The sequence below is a fragment of the Nerophis ophidion genome, linkage group LG17 (assembly GCF_033978795.1).
Source record: "Nerophis ophidion isolate RoL-2023_Sa linkage group LG17, RoL_Noph_v1.0, whole genome shotgun sequence".
Lineage (NCBI taxonomy): Eukaryota > Metazoa > Chordata > Actinopteri > Syngnathiformes > Syngnathidae > Nerophis > Nerophis ophidion.
The window spans coordinates 42189166-42213537 of record NC_084627.1 but is presented as its reverse complement, the minus strand read 5'-3'; the positions used below and the strand labels follow the sequence as shown (position 1 = coordinate 42213537).

General features: G+C 41.6%; 1 protein-coding gene across 5 annotated transcripts in view; it reads right to left on the bottom strand.

Moving 5' to 3' along the window:
* Positions 1 to 21048, bottom strand: part of smad2 (SMAD family member 2) — a 182588-nt gene extending 161540 nt beyond the window's left edge. The window contains exons 1-3 of one of the 5 annotated variants that reach the window (XM_061876985.1): positions 20873 to 21046; positions 9005 to 9506; positions 1342 to 1431 (exon numbers count right to left, since the gene is read on the bottom strand). In XM_061876985.1, coding sequence (XP_061732969.1) covers positions 1342 to 1431; positions 9005 to 9261 — 347 coding nt within the window. In that variant the 5' untranslated portion in view covers positions 9262 to 9506; positions 20873 to 21046. Of the gene's footprint in view, positions 1 to 1341; positions 1432 to 9004; positions 9507 to 20872 lie in introns of all 5 variants that reach the window. The other 4 variants (XM_061876989.1, XM_061876986.1, XM_061876987.1 and 1 more) reach the window with 4 other exon arrangements.
* Between the last annotated feature and the right edge of the window lie 3324 nt (positions 21049 to 24372).

Sequence of the window (24372 nt, the reverse complement as noted above, 5' to 3'; positions counted from 1 at the left end):
TGTCCAAGTGTTAAAGTCAGGACTTTGGGAAAGCCATTCTAAAACCTTCATTCTAGCCTGCTTTAACCATTCCTTTACCACTTTTGAGGTGTGTGGGGTCATTGTCCTGTTTGAACACCCAACTGCGCCCAAGACCCAACCTCTGGGCTGATGGTTTTAGGTTGCAGAAGCTTGCCAGAAGCTTGTGGATGGCTACCAAAAGCGCCTTATTGCAGTGAAACTTGCCAAGGGACATGTAAGCGAATATTAACAATCCTGTATGTATACTTTTGACCCTCACATTTTCAGTAGACCCATAATAAATTCAAAAAAGAAGCAAACTTCATGAATGTTTTTTATGACCAACAAGTATGTGCTCCAATCCCTACATTACAAAAAAATAAGAATTGCAGAAATGATTGGAAACTCAAAACAGCCATGACATCATGTTCTTTACAAGTGTTCGTACACTTTCGACCATGACTGTATGTGAGCGGCTAACAGCTAAATATGTGTCTCCATACGTAGTGTGGGGTCGCTCCCCCAATTAATTATAATCACCTCCATTACGGAAAATAAACTGCATTTCTTAGTATCTTAATTATCATGATCAAGTGTGATATCACTGGAGGATGGGGCTAAACATGTTACCCACAGAGAGCAAGCCAGGAGCAGACATGCTAATTACTAAGCTGGTTTTAAACACCACCAATAAATGGGTACTTAGTGAATTTTAAGAATGCAGGTAAATTGCAACGGAGAGTAAGCAGTTTACAAATTAATTAAAAGTCTAGAGGGAGGATAATATAACAGCAACTGCTGGTTTGTCAGCGTTGTCGGCATCAGTGCACGACACGTAGGAGGGCGGATCCATCCATAAATTGGTGGTGGATAAGGGAAGTAGCAGTAAAAGATCCATACTAAAGTGCTTAGTATAAATGGATTAAGTCGATATTTTCCTTTTAAAACTTGTTTATAAACTCTGGAAATAAATTCCCTTGACATATTTAAATGAGTACTTTTTGCTTTTGTTCAGTTATTAGGTACTATCGACTTTTATTTTACTTGAATAATTGTATTTAATAGAAGAATAAAGAATTAGTTTAGACATTGTGTTGATATTGTTAAACTGACAATAGCAACCAAAATAAATAGGTGAAAAAGAACTATAAACAATACAAGGGACTAATTTGTTTGTGTAGCAGATTGGTTCCATTATATGCTGCTTTGTGAAACAACACAATTACAATGCACTCAGTATAGTCGTTATATTGGGTTAATCACACCCTAATGGTCAGAATGACAGACAAGGTGGCAATAAAGCCATAGCATGTGTGTGCGTGTACATGCGAGTGTATTCACCTGTTGTGGTCATGGTATCCGTACATGCCTGCAGAGTCCCACTGTTCTATCATGTGGCCTGAGCCAAGACCCCATAGATCTGAGCAATTGCTACAGACACACAGGACACACACATGCACACAAGACACAAAAACATATCGGGCATGAGCAAAAAAATGACCAAAATAAAATCCAACAGACAGTAAATGTGAGATGTTGTATTGAAAATAAGCAGGATGAAAGCACAAACATTAAATGTAAACAGCTGACCTCCCACATGCTTACCACTAAAAGGAGGGATTGAGGTGTGACAATTTGAAAAATGATGTGTGCAATAAGTATTGTAGAGTAGGTTTTCTTTGAAAACATTTAAATGAGGACAAATGGTGACAAAAAAGTAAAATTATTGTCCAAAAAACGGCAGGTGTTGTAATGAAACTGTTTTGACCACTGGACAACTTGTTCAAATTAGTCCTAGTACTGTTTTTGTATGCCCATGAAAAAAGATATCCATTCCTTGTTTCCAGGGTTGAACATCGCATGAGCTCACGCTAGTTGCACATAAATTCATACAATGTGCATTATTCCTAATATATTGCTACGGTATATTTTTTTTATTGGGACGCGCCAATCAATCGGTATTAGCCGATTTATGAGAAATAGTATGTGATCGGCCAAAGACGACTGAAGCCTTTCGATGCAAATCACAAAAAGACAATTCCCTCTGACACTGAATTTATTTTAAGGGCCTCTGATGTCAGACGCGGCAAGCAGCTAAATGTTTATTTCCATTAACAGACTAGAGCGCCTTCTCCAAGTTAATAATCCTCGGTTTTGGCAAAAAAAACTAAATTTCTTACTAGTATCACAATCATTGGAGGACAAGGCTAAATAAACACGACTAATACTAAGCAGACAAAGGAACAGGCAAAAAGGCATAGTAATCCCTAAAATTGTGTCAAGTGCGTGAAAGTGAGTGAATTAGAGATGCGCGGTTTGCGGTCTCATCCGCGGAGTCCGCGGGTCGGGCGGGTGACATGACGAAAAAATTGATTTTAATTAGATTCGGGCGGGTGGCGGTTGATCCATTCGGAAATATTTGATATACATGGTTCAGGGATCGGTATCTTTTACCATTCAAAGAGCCACTTAGGACCCGTGTCACAAAGCGAAGAAGACATTAGTTGACGTAAACATTCTCAAATATGTCTGCCGGCAGTGACCCAGTTAATAAGTATTAGGGTGTGCTATGAAGCCATTGGCTTTGTCGCCTTCTATAGCATGTACGATCTGTTTATCAGTCCAAACAAGAATGACAAACACATTTCGGGAGAACATCCTCCCAGTAACACAACATAAACGCAACACAACAAATACCCAGAATCCTTTGCATCCATGACAATTCCTGACTATTTTATACACCCTGCTAGCAGCAAACCCCCTCCCCCTCCTTGCATCGGTAAGGTGGGCGGGGTTGGGGGCGCGGGGGTGTAAAATATATTCAGGAACTGTCACGGATGCAAAGGATTCTGGGTATTTCTTGTGTTGCGTTTATGCTGTGTTACTGTGAGGATGTTCTCCCGAAATGTGTTTGTCATTCTTGTTTGGTGTGGGTTCACAGTGTGGCGCATATTAGTAAGAGTGTTAAAATTGTTTATATCACAACCATCAGTGTACTCTGTATCACCCAGTATGCCTTTCAATCTTGTACGTGTGACTGCGGAAGCTGCATACAATAAGTTGCTGGACTAAAAATTGATTTGTACATGTTGAAGGTGTCAAAGGCAATGGCTTCACAGCACGCCCTTATTCTTACCATCAGGACGAACACCATTGGATATTCGCGAGAACGTTAGCGGCTCCCATTGTCTTCTTTACTCTGTGAGACGGGTTTAAATAGCTCTTTGAGTGGTAAAGGTGGCCGACTTCTGATGTATTTCAACGGGCGGGTGGCGGGTGGTTGCGGTTCTGATAAAATGTTGGTTCGGGTGCACGGTGGGTGGATGACGACTTTGGTGATGCGGTTGCGGATGATATAATGGCCTATCCGCGCATCTCTAGAGTGAATGGTTGTCTGTGTTGCCCCGGCTAGGAGGTGGCAACTTGTCCAGGGTCCGGCACCCCTGCCACCCCGAGAGGGATGGATGGCACTGATAACTACTCACTGCAGACTTCATGAGAACCAACACACATAATAAAACATCACTTACAGGACAATGTTTGCTGTCATTAGTTTGCCGACTGACAGAATGTTGTTTTAGTCCCGTTTAGGTGGAAAATGACTCATAATACTTGCGGGAAAAAGGGGGAGTGGAACCAAGCATCTTTTCCTGTCCTTCCCGACATGTGCGGGTCTAAATTGGATGTCAAAGTTGACCAAATCGTGGGAACACGTCCTCATCCTTCTTCTACCCAGGTGAGCATGATTAATGATCGAGAATAAACTTCCACAAGCAAGAAAGCAACTAACTAGTCCATCGTGTCAAAACAGGCAAACAAGCTTGGAGGTAGTTTGTCTGTGTTTGTGCTTATGATAACAATACCACTAATACCTGGTTAATATTCAAGTCACAAATTGTAAATGAGTATTGTTGGCTATTTTTGCATGGTTATTTATTTTGTTTTATGGGCTGGATAGAGGACTTTCTATTGGTTCCATTGAAAGCTGACTTTTATTTACAAGTTAGAATGCATTAAAAATAAAACTGCATTGTCATGAAGATCGTGAAAGATACGCAAAATTCCCAAAAAAAGTGCAGTTCCCTTCTAAGGGTTGCGTATGGTTTGTTTATGACCAACAAACACTCCTACACACACATCTAGACTGCCCTACTAGACTATATTGTTGTAACCTCCTTGGTTACAATATATTTTCTTCAAGGAGCATGTGACCGATCAGTAAGAGCAATTCCAAAATCTTTAATGGGAATTTGCAATGGCCTTGTCTCTATTAAATGAATACAAGTGTCTCCACACAGAGCAATTTGCTGCTTTATTCTTTATCTAGCTATAATGACAATGGACTGATTACTGACTATCGCCGGAAAGTACCACCAGATTAAATCTAGATGTCTGCTGTCTTAAGTAAAATACACAACCACCATTTAATGCATGCGTTAGAAGCATTTAAACTCAAACTAATAGTAAGCATCCAATTGTGCCTGTGTTCTTTCACACACTTCCTCCAACATCATTTTGACTTCTAAGACATTTATACCCGCTTCCTCCTGACTGTACACCTCACCCAAAAATGTGAGATTAGTCGCAAATTCTAAAGGCAATAGGGTTAAAGTATATTAAAGCTCCATACAGCCATTTCAGCTGTGCACTGATGGATATTTAATACCACCAAACAGGGGAGGAACAAACTCTTCATCTAAGACTTAAGGCCATAGGAAATATTAAAAAAAAGACTAATCACAAGTTAACACTTTTCAACACCATTTTAAAAATGTGATTCTCACAGGTAGGATAAAATATGTTCATGTAATCTTGGCATGCGCACAATAATGACGACGTACGACATGCACTGACATAAATGCTGCTAAAAGCAGCTCTTTTACTAATTTGTATATCAATCGATGAGTGGGCAGATGCACCTCATTTTGTGACCGGGTGAATCTATATAATGTTAGTGAAGTTTAATTTTAAACCAGTCTGACAAAAAACAGTACAACCCAAAGGTTGGTGAACATTTGGATTTTTAAAACTCTATGTTTGACAAACAGGCTACTACAATCTCCATTTACTGCTGAACCTCAACACAGTGATTGACATTGATCACATGCTTCTGTTGGGACTCGCTTGACTTGCTTTTGATCAAGATAGTGTTTTGCCTGCTCATGTGATGTGGCTTCTGTACGTAATCCTCGCGACCTCTGAAGTCCACACTGTAAAACAAATGACTTGTAGAAAATGTTTTATCACATAAGGATGCACTAAATACAGCACTTGCATAGTTGAGGGCAGCACGGTGGACCAGGGCTCACAATACGAAGGTCCTGAGTTGTCCGGAGTTCAATCCCAGGCTTGGGATCTTTCTGTGTGAAGTTTGCATGTTTTCCCCGTGACTGCGTGGGTTCCCTCCAGGTACTCCGGCTTCCTCCCACCGCCAAAAAAAAAAAAACATGCACCTGGGGATAGGTTGACTGGCAACACTAAATGGTCCCTAGTGTGTGAATGTTGTCTATCTGTGTTGGCGACTTGTCCAGGGTAGGGTTGTCCCGATCCGATATTTGAATCGGATGCCGATATTTGCCAAAAAATGCGTATCAGCAAGGCATGGGAAAATGCCGATCCAGATCCAGTTTAAAAAAAAAAAAACTGGTCCGTGTTTTCCAAAGCACCGATTTAAATAATACATTCCACTCTTCTGCTGCTCTCTATACTCCGTTCCGCATTTTCCAGCACACCTTCAAAACATCCACAAGTCTGTGTTCTAACCGTTCAGACGGCCGTGCGAATTAAAAGTTACGGTAAAAATGTCAGCTGTGTGGGATTATTTTACCCTACAAAACGAAAAAGATGAAGAGGTGGAGTGTAAAACATGCCACAATATAGTCAAGCGTGGTGGTAATGTAAGACATTTTACTGACTCTTTAGAGTTAGAGGCTTTTTAGCACTCATCATTGATGAACACAGGAGCAGGCTGACACCTGAGCATCTTGAAGTGCTCGTCTTTGTTAGAAAGAATCTCCCCATCATGCTTGGACTTAATTGTTTGCCGCCCCCCCCCCTGACTGGGGCAAAAAATTGAAGGGAGTGTGTAGATTTTTAATTTTATTTTTTAAGTTTACACTTGTTCACGAGCAAGTATTGATGCTGAGTTATAGACATTTTATCCCACTCAGGTTGTTTGTGTGTTTTGCTTTTTTTAATAATGTTTACAGCATTATTTGCACTTTATACTGTTCACTTTTTTACTGTTTAATGATGCCATTTCTGTTTGTCATGTATATTTTTTGATTTTTTGTGTTTATACTTGAATACCAACTATTGTGTATTATTCAAACTCACCTAATTCAGCTCGCTAGTTGTTATCAAGAGTACTAAAATCCTTTCCAGCATGAATCTGAAAAATAAGTAGGCTAAATAACTTTGAACATTCAATACATGCTCGGATAGGCCAGTATCGGTATCGGGTCGGAAGTGCAAAAACAATATCGGAATCGGATGGGAAGTGCAAAAACCTGGATCGGGACATCCCTAGTCCAGGGTATACCCCGTCTTCCGCCCGACTGCAGCTGACAAAAGCTACAGCCCTATACCCCCCTCACCCCTTCGTCAGCCCAAAAGGGACAAGTGGTAGAAAATGAACGGATGGATAGTTAGTTGACTGAAATTTGGCAAATAAAAATCAGTCAAGCATCTAGGATATAAACCTCTGTTATTGAAATAATCAAATACAATTGATGTCTAAAATGCATAAATACCATATATATAGTACAATGAAGAATAAGAACCATGAAGTAACAGCGTCACAGCTTGTCCAAAAAATGTGAATTCTGGTCTCAGGTGATCGATGATTGCTCACAATCTCATCACAAAGGACTTAAGGTCAGGCTTTACACACCAAACCCATCAGAGTATGTCTTCATGGAGTCATGCTGGGACAGAGAAGTTTAAGTGTTCCTGCAGAGTTAGAAGCATAGATTTGTGCTCAATGTTTGAGGTGAATTTTTCCAGAAGACTTTGGTGCAATGCCTGATTGTTAAGCAGTTCCACTGTATATTTTGCAGGATTTTGTCCAGGGAGTTTACTGGCCAAGCAGCATGGTTTTTAGAAGAAAAAAAAAAAGGACATTTTAACAATTTCAGGCAAGCTCTCCTTACGAAAACTATTCAAGTAGCAGAAGTTGGTGAAAGTTGGTTGGCTTCACATGCTGGGTTTTGGTTTCCTCCACCCTGGTTTCACTTCACTCTTTCAATGCCAATCTGTGTAAAATGAATGAAGAAGCGAGTTCTCGGTTTCACAACTTTTATATTTTGTCCTGCAAGCCTGTTGAGTTTTGGCTTTAGGACATGTGGCTAACTACTGAAGTTATGTGTCAATGTATTAATTATTTATTTCGGCTTAGCTAGACTGAAGACAGGTAGCATGTTTTATCCGCTTAGGTTATTACTATCCAGAGTAGCGATACCTATGTTTGTGCAGGAGAGACAAGAGGCCAGGGCTATTCAACCTAATTGTTTTGGGAGCCACTTCCACAGAGCTAAGGACTAGTGGGCTTGACTTTTCTCTACACAATTACTCTTTTGTATATTCATGACAATCTGCTGTTATTGTATACTTACAGCAAAAAAGCTAGTCAAAGATCTATGTCAGCACTTTATTGTTTTTAGGAATTTGCAGGGGAGGTACCAATAATGGTTTAAATAAACAGAGGTCTAACTCTATTTATGTCTTTTGACCTGTGTATCAAGAAAATATTTTAAACATTTTTATGCATTTTGCCATGCCCGAACGGTAGCGTTTTTTAGCAGTGATAGTTATAGTTATGGTAATATTTTGTTATATTGATGTGTCTGAATTCCAATGAAGGCCCCCTTCGTCATGACTTGGTGCGAAAGTAGGGATGCAATGATTAACCGGTTTAACAATTAACCGTGATTAAAAATGTCACAGTTATCTAATCCCGAAGGCTCTACTACACGATGTTTCAGTGCCTAAAAAAACGACAGGGGTAGTCATTGAAGACCATGGCTCACTTATTTTGCAAAACCAGCCAGAAGAAATTTGCAGCTAAAGAGTTTGATACGTCCAATGAGGAGCAATAATTGTGGAGTTAAATGATGTTGATGAGAAGATTCTTAATGAAGAATTGAGTTGGTAAATAGTTAAAGATGAACATGTCACTTACATCAATAGCTTAGCATTGAGTCAAATCAGTGTGAACAAACAGCAACAAAGTATTCGTGTCACATTAGATCGCTTCTTCCAACACATGTTGGATAAACTATAGGCATTGTGAGATAATATAGCAAGTGTAAACACTAACATAACACCAGGAGCTTGTAAAAACAACAGCACTATAGAACAGGATCTAATTATGTGCATTCCAGTAAACACAGCATTAAAAACTGACACTGATGCTTTGTTTCATAGGACAATGCTCATTAATGAACATATAAAATGTAAACGTGCCACATTGTAGCCAAAGGCTAATTTCAAAAGAAAAAAGAAAAAATGAGCATGCATAACTGTTTGATAGGAACAATAAAGCAAATGTTTCCTGTTAACAATACATTTATTTTTAATAATACTTTTTGTTTATGTTGATTATTTTCTACCGTTACTATAATCTTATTTTATTATTTCCTATTTTTTACATTTCAGGGTTGTAACAGAACGTGGCCCACCACCACAGCAAAATCATAGCTGCCAGTATCGCCACACCTTAAAAATAAGTGTTTTTTTTAAGTGAAAGCAAATTAAAGTCATTTAATGCATTGAGTCGGAGTTGTGCGCTATTTATTGTCAGCCTGAGGTAAAGCTGACCGTTAGGGTTTGATAATCTCTCTAAAAAGATACCATAGTTGAGACACTACAGTATGTACATATTGCAAATACTCCATTGTTTAAGTTCAGTGGCGACTTTCTATGTTTTACCTTATTTAAAAATGTGTGGCAGTGCTAATCAGACCGGATGAAAGTCTAACTGCTTGTGTTAGCGTTTTAATCTCACCTTGGTATGGTGACACACTTCGTGTTGCTGTTCTGCGTACTGATGGCTTTCTCCAGCTCATCCAGTTGCCCCGTCTTCTTCAGCTTCTTCACCAAGCTCTTGACGGCTTTTTCGCACCACTTCTCCTCCTGCCCGCCTCCGTTCTGCTCCCCGACTCCTCCAATCCCACTTCCGGCTCCTCCACCTCCTGCCGGAGTCTTCTTCCACCCAAGAAGCCTCTTCACAACCGGGGGAGTGAAGGGTAGTATGGAGGACATGCTTGCTGTACGTGTGTTTTCAGTTACCCGTCTTAATCTGATGCCAAGGGAACAAGGGAGGGGGAGTGGGATTTGAAGTTGCTGGGCTGTATGTTTGAAATCCTCCAGGAGATAAATGTACAAATACAGAATGTGTATATTTTTAAATGAAGTTAGGTCAGGTTTAAGGCATTAGCATTAAAGAAAGTATAAGACGCTGGAGTGTGCAAATGAAGGGGAGCAGAAAGAGGAACATCCAAAGGATCCTAAAAGAAAGAGACAAAGAGACAATTATTGTTTTTCTTTTTAAAAAAGCTCACAAATGTGGACGACCCCATGTCACAACACAAGGTTCCCTGTGGGTTACTAGGTCAGCTTCTAAAACCTAATCCATCTTAACTGAGGTGACAAATCTTCTCTGTTGATGCCTAACCTAATCATATGCTAATCCTATACAAGTGTACCTATCCTATTATCAAAACCAGGGTTATAACCTTCTCCTTCTAAAGCCGAGCAGTGTCAGACTGCATTAAAGTTGGCTCGGCTGCAGGGTCAAACATGCTGCCATTACAGCAGGACTAATCAACTAACTTGTTCCAGGGGCCACATTTTCAGAAAGCTAAGGATCAAGGTCGTATTTCTCATTTCAATATTATTCTTATTTTGAGAACAACCATTTTCATTTGTTTTTGGTATATTTCTTTTATTGTTACACATTTCTTAAGAAAATAGCCATGTTATACTGTATGAATTTCTTTAATAAGAACATTGAACTCATTAGAAAAGGAGGTTAAAGCATTCCAGTTCTAACTGGGTTCTATTAACGCAGCTATACAGGTATGGTATGTACGACGGATATTGAGCTCAAAATAATCTCTCTCTTTTTGAAGAATTAACAGAGGAACTCCTGAGACTTGTAAATTGGACAATCCAAAAACCATATTTACTTGACCCACTTCCTGGGAAAATTATCAAGGAGCTGTTTGGAATATTAAGACCAGCAGTCTAAATAACTTATCACTTTCCTCTGGCATTCAGAAAAACATCAATTCATCCTCGGCTCAAAAGACCTAACCTTAATCCTGACCTCATGGTTAACTACCGGCCGGTCTCCCACCTTCCCTTTATCTCAAAAATCCTCGAAAAATTTGTTGCACAGCAGCTAAATGAACACTTAGCGTCTAACAATCTCTGTCGACCCTTTCAGCCCGGTTTCAGGGCTAATCACTCTATGGAGACAGGCCTCGCGAAAATGACTAATAATCTATTGCTAACTATGGAAGTTGATGTGTCTTCCATGTTGCTGCTACTTTATGTTAGCGTTGCTTTCGATATTGTTGATTATAACATTCTATTAGAACTTATCAAAACATGTACATCAGACTTAGCCTTTTCTAAGTTAAACTCCTGCCTTACTGACAGGATGCAGTGTGTCTTCCATAACAATGTGACTTCGGAGTATGTTAAGGTAGCGTGCGGAGTTCCACAGGGTTGGGTTCTTGGCCCTGCATTCTTCAGTATTTACATGCTGCAGCTAGGCGACATCATACGAGTTAGCCTTCACTGTTATGATGACAGCCAACAATACATGTCCCTAAAGATGACCACTTGGATGCGTATTTATATCAAATTAAACAATGGATGTCCAGCAACAAAATAGAAATGCTGATTATCGGTCCTGCTAGACACCGACACCTATTTAATAATACCAAATTGACAACAAAAAAATTACACAAAGTGACTCGGTAAAGAATCTAGGTATTATCTTCGACCCAACTCTCTCATTTGAGTTTGTTACTAAAAAACAGCCTTCTTTTATCTTCATAATATCCCTAAAATGTGTCCCATTTTGTCCACCAGCGACGCAGAAAACATTATACATGTGTTGGTTACTTCTCGTCTTGATTACTGTAACGTATAATTCTCGGGTCTCCCTATATTACAGTTGGTACAAAATGCGGCTTCTAGACTTGACAAGAACAAAAAAGTTTGATCATATTACGCCTATACTGTATATACCTATAAACATATACACCTATATATCCCTATACTGGCTCACCTGCACTGGCTTCCTGTGCACTTAAAGATGCGACTTTAAGGTTTTTCTGCTTACGTATAAAATACTACACAGTGTAGCTCCATCCTATCTTGCTTATTGTATTGTACCATATGTCACGGCCACAAATCTGCCTTCAAAGAACTCTGGCTTATTAGTGATTCCCAGAGCCCAAAAAGAGTTTGTGGGCTGCAGTGCGTTTTCTATTCAGGATCCAGTACTCTGGAATGCCCTCCCGGTAATAGTAAGAGATGCTACCTCAGTAGAAACATTTAAGTCCCATCTTAAAACTAATTTGTATACTTTATCCTTTAAATAGATCCCCCTTTTTAGAGCAGTTGATCTGCCGTTTCTTTTCTTTTCTGCTCTGCCCACCTCTCATGCGTGGAGAGGTTATCAGGTGACCACGGATCAACCTCCACGGATGAGGCGGTAGCTATTCAAAAGTCGGGACCCAGGATGGACCATTCCTCTTCGCATCAATCGGTGAGGTCTCTGCACTGCTGACTTACTTGTCTACATAAAAGATGGTCCCCTGCTGACCCAACTAAGGACTGGATTTTCACAATTTCCGGGGTGACCACTCCTTATGCATCAGTCGGTGCCATCTTTGCGCCCCGACGTGTCTACATGCAAGAAGATCCCCCCCCTGGCACCACTATGGACTGGACTCTCACATTATTAACTGTATCCAATCGGCACCCATTTCACCGGTCACCCGCTCACATCTGGTCTCTTGTTGTTCCCAATGGGTTGAATTTTTTTCTTGCCCTAAGGTGGGATCTGAGCCGAGGATGTCGCTGTGGCTTGTGCAGCCCTTTGAGACATTTGTGATTAAGGGCTGTATAAGTAAACGTTGATTGATTGATTATGCAAAATATACCACAATACGCTGTAGTGTACCTTGGTCTTAGGGAGGTTAAAATGTTAATCAGGCTCTTCCAATCTGATTGCAATAGGGATGTTTCAATTGAACGGCCACCGATCAGTGTCGACAGATTTTCCTGAAAAAGTACATGATCACAATTGCCGAATACTGCCTTTCAATGGCAATCACAAATGCCATTTTCCACTGGCTAATATTATATTTAGTTTTAGTCCCCCGGCTAACAAGCTACCAACTAATTGTGTATCTCCATACTCAGTTTGAAGTCACTGTTGAAGTTCTTTATAATCACCTCCATTTTGGCCCAAAATTGCATTTTTTTTAGTATTGTAAGTATCACTATCAGGTATTATCATCAAAATTTAAGACAAGGCTAAAAATATTGCACACCGAGAGCAAGCAGGAGCAGGCATGCTAGTTGCTAAGATCACCGGTAAACTAGCTATAAATACTAGGGGTGTAACGGTACGTGTATTCGTATAGAACCATTTCGGTTCGGTGGTGTACCGAACGAGTTTTCACACAGACATATTAAGTAGTGTACCGCACGTTGTGTAAACAATGCACAGCGAGGCACAACACACGGCATGCTAGCAGCGACCGGGCTACGATAGACTGACCACCTCCTCTTTTACGGGGCTATCCGGGTGGAGTTTCTTAAATGCCTCAAATGTCTGGCATTTTAAGTTAGAGTTGAGTGTATTTTCAATGTACGTTCGGGATTAAAAACAAAAATTGTGCATGCAGCAGCATTCGTGAGAGAGGGGCAGAGACAGAGAGAGCGAGAGAGTTATGATAACCGCGTATGCGTTGCCAGGCTCTGCTTTTTATTCATAGATTTATCAGATTTTATTTTTTATTATCTATAGTGTCAAAAGTGTGCCCTTGAGGCCATTTGCGGCCTACAGCTAATGTTTTAAAGGCCCACGGCACATTCTAAAAATACTATTAAAATAAATAAAAACATAACAAAAATGAAATAAAAAAGCTTACAAGTTAAATGTACTTTAGAAAAAGTTGCAATGCTGACTAATAAAACAAAGCTGTTTTTTTTCTTTCAAACTGTCATTGCTCAAAACATAATATTGAATCAAAATCAATATTATTATGAATTATTCACCTATCCAAGGTTCCCATTACCGTACATCAAATATTCCACTAAGAAAAATATTTTTGGTGGATGATTTTGCAAATTTGGTAAATAAATAACCAAAAAATTTGTATTTTGTTGTTTTCTTACTGTACCGAAAATGAACCGAACCGTGACCTCTAAATCGAGGTACGTACCGAACCGAAATTTTTGTGTACCATTACACCCCTAATAAATTCATAAATACCATAAGAAATAAGAACTTCATGACTTTTAAGAAGTATAGATGGAAACATGTTGCAAAAGAAAGTAAGCTGCTATCAACAAGTAGATTTATAGAGTCTAAAGCAAGGATGATTTAATAACTGTTGATGTGTCAACATTGTCACAGAACACGGAAGAGGAGGGTGGATCCATCCATGAATTGGTGGCGTCGCCACCGGGAGTAATATCAGTATATGATTGATACTAGAGTGATTTGATCGATATTTTCTATTTTCTCCCCTTCAAAAAATGTTTTTGTTAATGTTACCAATTTCAGAGAATAGGTGCGTGGACACAGGAAGACTTTAAGAGCGAAAAAGGACTTCAATGAGTAATAGATGGTGTTATTTTTATTTTAATTTGTTTAGTTATTGTGTATTGACTTTGTTTTGCACCAACAATTGAATGTCATAAAACAAAATAAAGATCTAGATAAAATATTGTGCTGATATTGTCAAACTGTCACTAGCACTCACAATAAATAACTTAAAACATGTGATTGGTATTGGCCGATCGCACTCAAGTATAGTCGTTTTGGAATCAGCAGCATAAATCCCTGATTGGAACGTGCCTAGTTTAAACTGGTCTAAGTGCGTCTGCAGAAACACAATAGTGTTTGTATGAATTTGCCGCAAAAATGTTTGTCTCTCAAGTTTTGAACAGAACCTGGGGGCTGGAACGATGTAATTCCCGGTCGAATAGTCCTGCATTACAGCTTGGCTTGGTTTTCATTTTCTCTTTCAGCAATTCTGACACTATGAAATACAGTTCTGAAAAGGCTGCAATCCTTTTTTTGTTGAGTATTGACTTTCTCTGTAACCCTATCCTATTACAGCCATTATTTAAACAAGATCAATTTTCCTGATTAGGTAATCAGAGAGAAACAAGCTCAGGAAAAGACTGTGGGAATGCATATGTCGAATTAGTATAAGAAAATATTGATCAATGAGGCCTTCAATCCATAGAGAATGGTACACTGATGACAGGAAAGAAGGGATAACTGTCTTTACAGTGTTTCTCTGAAAGTCCAAGCTCCTTCCAAGAATTAATTTCAATGGATTAACCCTTGGACTGCTTACAAGTAGTACAGTGGCAGAACGAACCTAAATCATCTTTGAATATGGGGGAAAAAAATGTTGATTCTTAGCGGTGTGCGACTATTTAAGCCTTCGTGGCATTAATAATTATTGCTTCTGGAGGAATGTTTGGATGCCAGACAAAGACAGTGCCTGGAAAAACCATCACAAGCAGCTTGGGAATTCACACATTTCAACTTCTGATTATTTCCCTTATGCGTCAAGAAACGTAAGAAAAAGCAATAATGCTGTAGCTTCTGGGGATACAACCGTGTGTTGTGAAGGGAGCCTTACAAATTGCACACACGGCGTTAAAGGCCTACTGAAACCCACTACTACCGACCACGCAGTCTGATAGTTTATACATCAATGATGAAATATTAACATTTCGACACATGCCAATACGGCCGGTTTAGTTTACTAAATTGCAATTTTAAATTTCCCGCGAGGTATCCTGTTGACGCGTGCTTGTGACGTTATTGGTTGGAGCGGACATTTCAGCCCAGCACCACTCACGGCTAAAAGTCGTCTCTTTTAATCGCATAATTACACAGTATTTTGGACATCTGTGTTGCTGAATCCTTGGCAATTTGTTCAATTAATAATGAAGACTATAAAGAACAATGCTATTGGTGGAAAGCGGTGGATTGCAGTTGCCTTTAGCAACCGTTTGTTTGTTGTGAAGCTTTAACACAGAGCGGTCAAGCGAACATGTTTCTCTACGTCAACCAGCAAGTTTTTGGATGGGAAAATTATGATATTAAGTCGGCTCTTACCGGAGACTTGAGTGGATTATGCGACCTCCTCCTGCAGCTGTCAAAAAGGCAGCTGTGATCTTGGCTCCTCCATTGGCTTCTCTCAGAGACACTGGCGTTCACCGCAGCCCTCCGACCTTTAGGTATGACTTTATAATTAACTAAAACACTATTAACACAATAAGCAGATAAGGGATTTTCCCGAATTATCCTTTACCATGAATTGATTAACGTGGACCCCGACTTAAGCAAGTTGAAAAACTTATTTGGGTGTTACCATTTAGTGGTCAATTGTACGGAATATGTACTGAACTGTGCAATCTACTAATAAGAGTATCAATCAATCAAAAGTAAATGTGTCTAATAACATCTGAATCGCTCACACTGCCGTCGCCTGGAGCCGTCGCCTTTTCTTTCTTTTTTTTTTGTGCTTCACTCTAACTTTCCTCATCCACAAATATTTCATCCTCACTCAAATTAATGGGGAAATCGTCGCTTTCTCGGCCCGATTTGTTCTTGCTGCTAGTGGCTATGATTATAAACAATGTGAGGATGTGAGGAGCCCTACAACCCGTGACGTCACGCGCACATCGTCCGCTACTTCCGGTACAGGCAAGGCTTTTTTATTAGCGACCAAAAGCGGCGAACTTTATCGTCGATGTTCTCTACTAAATCCTTTCAGCAAAAATATGGCAATATCGCGAAATGATCAAGTATGACACATGGAATGGACCTGCTATCCCCGTTTAAATAAGAAAATCTCAGTTTAGTAGGCCTTTAATGCAGTGTTTTTTGACCACTAGTGTGTCGCGAAATACAGTCTGCTGTGCCGTGCGAGATTATGTAATTTCACCTGGCTGGGTTAAAAGTATTTTTTGCAATTTGCATGTTCTCCCCGTGAATGCGTGGGTTCCCTCCGGGTACTCCGGCTTCCTCCCACTTCCAAAGACATGCACCTGGGGATAGGTTGAATGGCAACACTAAATTGAGTGTGAATGTTGTCTGTCTATCTGTGTTGGCCCTACGATGAGGTGGCGACTTGTCCAGGGTGTACCCCGCCTTCCGCCCGATTTTAACTGAGATAGGTGCCAGCGCCCCCCGCAACCCCGAAAGGGAATAAGCGGTAGAAAATGGATGGAAAATGGATGGCAAACCAGTAGTTATAATCCGCAAATAATGTGCCGTTGTTGAGTGTCGGTGCTGTCTAGAGCTCGGCAGAGTAACCGTATAATACTCTTCCATAGGTGGCAGCAGGTAGCTAATTGCTTTGTAGATGTCGGGAACGACGACGATGGTTTGTCGTGATCCCTATATGCAGACGACAGCAACAATAAACAAAAGGCGAGTGTCGCTAAGAAAAGGCATTGGAGCTGAGGGAAGGCTATGCAAATCGAAACTAAAAACTGAACTGGCTGCAAAGTAAACAAAAACAGAATGCTGGACGACGGCAAAGACTTGCAGCATGTGGAGCAGCAGACGGCGTCCACAAAGTACATCCGAACGTGACATGACAATCAACAATATCCCCACATAGAAAGATGGCGTCCGCAAAACTCAAATATCCTTGATTGCTAAAAAAAAAAATCGAACGGAGAAATATCTCTTAAAGGAAGACATGAAACTGCTACAGAAAAATACCAACAAAACAGGAAACAGCCACTAAAATAGGAGCGCAAGACAGGAAGTAAAACACTACACAGGAAAACAGGAAAAAAAGTCCAAATAAGTCAGGGTTTGATGTGACGGGTGGTGACAGTACACCAACTTTGAGACAAGAGCTATAGTGATGCATGCTTGGTTATGCTTTAAAGTCATATCCAACAATTGCGACAACGACTTTTTACTGTCAATATCAACTGCTGAGTTTAATTTTTTTATGTTTTCTGCTTGGTGGTGTGCCTCTGGATTTTTTCAATGAAAAAAAAATTGTTCCTTTGGCTTGAAAAAGGTTGAAAAACACTGTTTTAATGTACAGAACACACACAATTTAAAAAAAGCTGAAAAAGTGTTTATACAGCAAACATGCCAACTGCAAAATGCTAATCACGACTGGCGCGGCCTTGTAAGCGAGATTAGTAAGCATTATTATGTCTGTAGTGCAAGTCTCTGTGAGAAACTGTCTGTTTGGGTTACTTCTTCCCTGCAAACACAACCATGCAAACACACACACCATGCACACATACACCATGCAAACACACACATCCTTATTTCTTTCCTGCAAACAAAACCATGCACACACACATTGTTACTTCTTCCCTGCAAACATCACCATGCACACACACAATGCAAAAATACACACAATGCAAGCACCACCATGCACACACACACCTTTACTTCTTCCCTGCAAACACTACCATATACACACACTCTTCCCTGCAAACAACCATGCGCACACACACACACCATGCACACACACATCCTTACTTCTTCCCTGCAAACGCTGCCATGCACACACACACACACACACCATGCAAACACACACAATGCAAAAAAACACAATGCACACACCCATCCATACTTCTTCCCTGCAAACATACACAATGGAAACACCATCATGCACACACACGATGCAAACACACACACACAATGCAAGCACCACCATGCACACACCCACATTCTTACTTCTTCCCTTCAAACACCACCATGCAAAAACACACTTCCTTACTTCTTCCCTGCAAACACCACCATGCACACACACTATGCAAACACAAACACACACACACACACAATGCAAGCACCACCATGCACACACACTGTTCCCTGCAAACACCACCATGCACACACACACCATGCAAACACACACACAACGCAGGCACCACCATGCACACACCCACATCCTTACTTTTTCCCCTGAAAACACCACCATGCAAAAACACACATCCTTACTTCTTCCCTGCAAACACCACCATGCACACACAAACACACACACACAATGCAAGCACCACCATGCACAAACACACACAAGCACATCCTTACTTCTTCCCTGCAAATACTACCATATACACACACTCTTCCCTGCAAACACCACCATGCCCCCACACACACACACCATGCAAACACACGCACATGCACACACACAACACAAGTACCACCATGCACACACACATCCTTACTTCTTCCCTGCAAACACCACCATGCACATACACACCTTGTACACTCACACACCATGCACATACACACACACACACACACACACACACACACACACACACACACACACACATCATGCACACACACCCCATACACATACACACACCATGAATACACCTTGCATACTCACACCATACACACACTCACACCCCCATACACATAAACACACACCCACACACATACACACACCATGCAAGCACCAACATGCACACACACACACCCTATACACATTTACACACACATCCCCTATACATATTCACACACACACATACCATGCACACACACACACACACACCCCATATACATACACACGCCATGCACACACACACTATGCAAGCACCACCATGCACACAACCTTACTTCTTCCCTGCAAACACCACCATACACACACACACTATACATATACACACCATGCACACTCACACACCCCATACACACACACACACACTATACACACACTTACACCCCCATACACATACACACACACACACACACCATGCAAACACACACACACAACGCAAACACCACCATGCATACATATCCTTACTTCTTCCCTTCAAACACCACCATACACACACACACTATACATATACACACCATGCACACTCACACACCCCATACACACACACAAACACTATACACACACTTACACCCCCATACACATAAACACACACACACACACACACACACCATGCAAACACACACACACAACGCAAACACCACCATGCATACATATCCTTACTTCTTCCCTGCAAACACCACCATACACACACACACACACACACTATACATATACACACCATGCACATACACACACAAAGCCCCTATACACATACACACACACACACATACACACACCATGCACACACACACCCCATACACATACACACACCTTGCACACTCACACAAACACACCATACACACACTCACACCCCCATACACATACACACACACCCATACACATACACACACACACCATGCAAGCAACTACATGCAAACACACACACTATACACATTTACACACACACCTACCATGCACACACGCACACCCCCCATATACATACACACGCCATGCACACACACACTATGCAAGCACCACCATGCACACACCCTTGCTTCTTCCCTGCAAACACCACCATACACACACACACTATAAATATACACACCATGCACACTCACAAACACACTATACACACACTTACACATACACACACACACACAACACAAACACCACCATCCATACATATCCTTACTTCTTCCCTGCAAACACCACCATGCACATGCACACACACACTATACATATACACACCTTGCACACACACTCTATACACATCCACACACACACTATACAGAACCTCACACACCTTGCACACGTACACACACCATGAACTTGCACACACACAGACACACAGACACACACATACACACTCACTCACACACTCACACCCCCATACACACACACACACACACACACACACACCAACATGCACACACACTCCCCTATACATATTCACACACACACACATACCATGCACACACACCCCATATACATACACACGCCATGCACACACACACACACACACATACCATGCACACACACACACACCCCATATACATACACGCCATGCACACACACACACACACACACACACACACACACACAATGCAAGCACCACCATGCACACACCCTTACTTCTTCCCTGCAAACACCACCATACACACACACACTATACATTTACACACCATGCACACTCACACACCCCATACACAAACACACCATACACACACTTACACCCCCATACACATACACATACACACACAACGCAAACACCACCATGCATTCACATCCTTACTTCTTCCCTGCAAACACCACCATGCACATGCATGCACACACACACACACACACACACACACACACACACACTGTCTCTCTCACACACACACACTATACATATACACACTTTGCACACACACACACTAAATAGAACCTCACACACCTTGCACACACACAAACACGTACACACACCATGCACACACACACCCCATACACATACACCCACCTTGCACACTCACACAAACACACTCACACACACGCTGGAAGAATAAGCTAACGCTCGCCGCCACAAACAGTGGATGTAGACTTTAAGAAAGCGCATAAAAGCGAGCTAAATGAAGGCAAACAGATGCAGTTGCAGTTTCTTTGTCCTGCAGCGACTAAAAGTGCATCTCCTCCTCCCTGCGGCTGCAACAACGAGTGCTGGGAGAAAAAAATCCGCTAGCAAGCTTTGCTACTTTGTCCGCCAGACACATAATCTGCAAACGGAGTAAATGTAACCATTTTTAAAGCATACTTACTGGCCAAATGGGCAAAAGAAGGCGTGGTGGTGACTCAGGTACCCGTCAATAAATCCAAGTTGTTCATTTTAAAAGTAAAAAGGAGATAAATAGCAGCGCAGAACCACCGGGATGATGGCCCCTCATTCAAAGCGCAACCTAACTTGTATCGTACAACCGAACTTGTATCTCTGCACAAAGAGCTTGACGCGCTAAGCTCCGCCTTTGTCGTCTTCTCATTGGCTGATTTTATAAACTCAGCAAGGAAGTTGATAGACAGGATTTCTATTGGTTCATTTCGCTGTCAGTTGTGTACTATTGTGACGTAAATGTAGGTCGGGGACCCTTACCAGTTATACCTTAATTCATGGGTGTCCAAACTTTTTCCACGGAGGGCCACACACGGAAAAATTTAAAGGCCTACTGAAATGAGATTTTCTTATTCAAACGGGGATAGCAGGTCCATTTTATGTGTCATACTTGATCATTTCGCGATATTGCCATATTTTTGCTGAAAGGATTTAGTAGAGAACATCCACGATAAAGTTCGCAACTTTTGGTCGCGAATAAAAAAGCCTTGCCTGTAGCACACGATGTGCGTGTGACATCACGGGTTGTAGGGATCCTCACATTGTTTATAATGTGAGGCTCCAGCAGCGAGAACTATTCGGACAGAGAAAGCAACAATTCCCGCATTAATTTGAGCAAGGATGAAAGATCCGTGGATGAGGAAATTTAGAGTGAAGGACTAGAAAAAAAAAGAGAGTTTAATAAAAATAAAAAAAGGCGATTGCAATGAGAGGGATTCAGATGTTTTTAGACACATTTACTAGGATAATTCTGGGAGATCCCTTATCTGCCTATTGTGTTGCTATAGTGTTTTAATGAGTTAAATAGTACCTGATAGTTGGAGGGGTGTGGCCACGGCCGTGTGTGTTGAGGGAAGTGTTGAGGGAAGTCACGAAGCTGCAGCAGGACAGAAGCTCCGCTGATCTCCGGTAAGAGGTGACTTATTACCACAATTTTCTCACCGAAAACTGCCGGTTGACGTGTAGTCGGGATCCATATTCGCTTGACCGCTCTGATCCATAGTAAAGCTTCACCTCCGGGAATTTTAAACAAGGAAACACCGTGTGTTTGTGTGGTTAAAGGCTAAAAGCTTCCCACCTCCATCTTTCTACTTTGACTTCTCCATTATTAATTGAACGAATTGCAACACAGATGTCCTGTGTAATTGCGCGATGAAAAGAGACGACTTTTAGCCGTAATTGGTGTTGGCTGATATGTCCCCTCCAACCAATATCGTCACAAACACGCGTCATTCGGCAACGTTTTCAACAGGAAACTCCGCGGGAAAGAAAATAAAGACAAAAGGAACAAAAAAACTGCCTGCATGGCAGCTTTGAGTCAACATTGCCATTTTTTCCTCATTAGATTTCACCTCATTTCACTTGTTTAAATGTGTTTTTTAATTTTTGCAATACTATCAATTTTGCAATTTTTGCAGCATGTGTGGCGGGCCGGTAAACGGTTAGCTGCGGCCCGCAAATGGCCCCCGGGCCGCACTTTGGACACCCCTGCCTTACTTGAACAAAAATTTGAAAATGAATTTTACCTTTGTCACCGATTCTGTTCATAACTTTTATGGACAGAATTTCTAGGCGCAGTCAAGGCATTGAGGGGTTCCGGTTTGGTGGCCGCGGGATTAGGTCTCTGCTTTTTGCAGACGATGTGGTCCTGTTGGCTTCATCTAGCCGGGATCTTCAGCTCTCACTGGATCGGTTCGCAGCCGAGTGTGAAGCGGCCAGAATGAGAATCAGCACCTCCAAATCCGAGTCCATGGTTCTCTCCCGGAAAAGGGTGGAATGCCATCTCCGGGTTGGGGAGGAGACCCTGCCCCAAGTGGAGGAGTTCAAGTACCTAGGAGTCTTGTTCACGAGTGGGGGAAGAGTGGATCGTGAGATTGACAGGCGGATCGGTGCGGCGTCTTCAGTAATGCGGACGTTGTACCGATCCGTTGTGGTGAAGAAGGAGCTGAGCCGGAAGGCAAAGCTTTCAATTTACCGGTCGATCTACGTTCCCATCCTCACCTATGGTCATGAGCTTTGGATCATGACCGAAAGGATAAGATCACGGGTACAAGCGGCCGAAATGAGTTTCCTCCCCCATGTGGCGGGGCTCTCCCTTAGAGATAGGGTGAGAAGCTCTGCCATCCGGGAGGAACTCAAAGTAAAGCCGCTGCTCCTCCACATCGAGAGGAGCCAGATGAGGTGGTTCGGGCATCTGGTCAGGATGCCACCCGAACGCCTCCCTAGGGAGGTGTTAAGGGCACGTCCAACCGGTAGGAGGCCGCGGGGAAGACCCAGGACACGTTGAAAAAGGCTCCAAAAAAGCGCACCCCGTGGTTTACAGAAGAAACTAGAGCTCAGAAATTATTATGTAGAAAGCTGGAACGCAAATGGCGCACGACTAAACTTGAGGTGCACCATCAAGCATTTAGTGATGGTTTAATAACTTATAAACGCATGCTTACCTTAGCTAAAGCTAATTATTACTCAAATCTCATCCACCGTAATAAAAACGATCCTAAATTTTTTTTAGTACGGTAGCATCGCTAACCCAACAAGGGACTCCTTCCAGTAGCTCCACCCACTCAGCTGATGACTTTATGCAATTCTTTAGTAAGAAAATTGAAGTCATTAGAAAGGAGATTAAAGACAATGCGTCCCAGCTACAACGGGGTTCTATTAACTCTGACACGATGGTATTTACGGCGGATACTGCCCTCCAAAATAGTTTCTCTCGTTTTGAGGAAATAACATTAGAGGAACTGTTACAACGTGTAAATGGAATAAAACAAACAACATGTTTACTTGACCTTCTTCCTGGGAAACTGATCAAGGAGCTCTTTGTATTATTAGGTCCATCAGTGCTAAATATTATAAACTTATCACTCTCCTCGGGCAGTGTTCCCCTAGCATTCAAAAAAGCGGTTATTCATCCTCTTCTTAAAAGACCTAACCTCGATCCTGACCTCATGGTAAACTACCGACCGGTGTCTTACCTTCCCTTTATTTCAAAAATCCTCGAAAAAATTGTTGCGGGGCAGTTAAATGAACACTTAGCGTCTAACAATCTATGTGAAACCTTTCAATCCGGTTTCAGGGCAAATCCCTCCACGGAGACAGCCCTCGCAAAAATGACTAATGATCTATTGCTAACGATGGATTCTGATGCGTCATCTATGTTGCTGCTCCTCGATCTTAGCGCTGCTTTCGATACTGTCGATCATTATATTTTATTAGAACGTATCAAAACACGAATTGGTATGTCAGACTTAGCCCTGTCTTGGTTTAACTCTTATCTTACTGATAGGATGCAGTGTGTCTCCCATAACAATGTGACCTCGGACTACATTAAGGTAACGTGTGGAGTTCCCCAGGGTTCGGTCCTTGGCCCTGCACTCTTCAGCATCTACATGCTGCCGCTAGGTGACGTCATACGCAAATACGGTGTTAGCT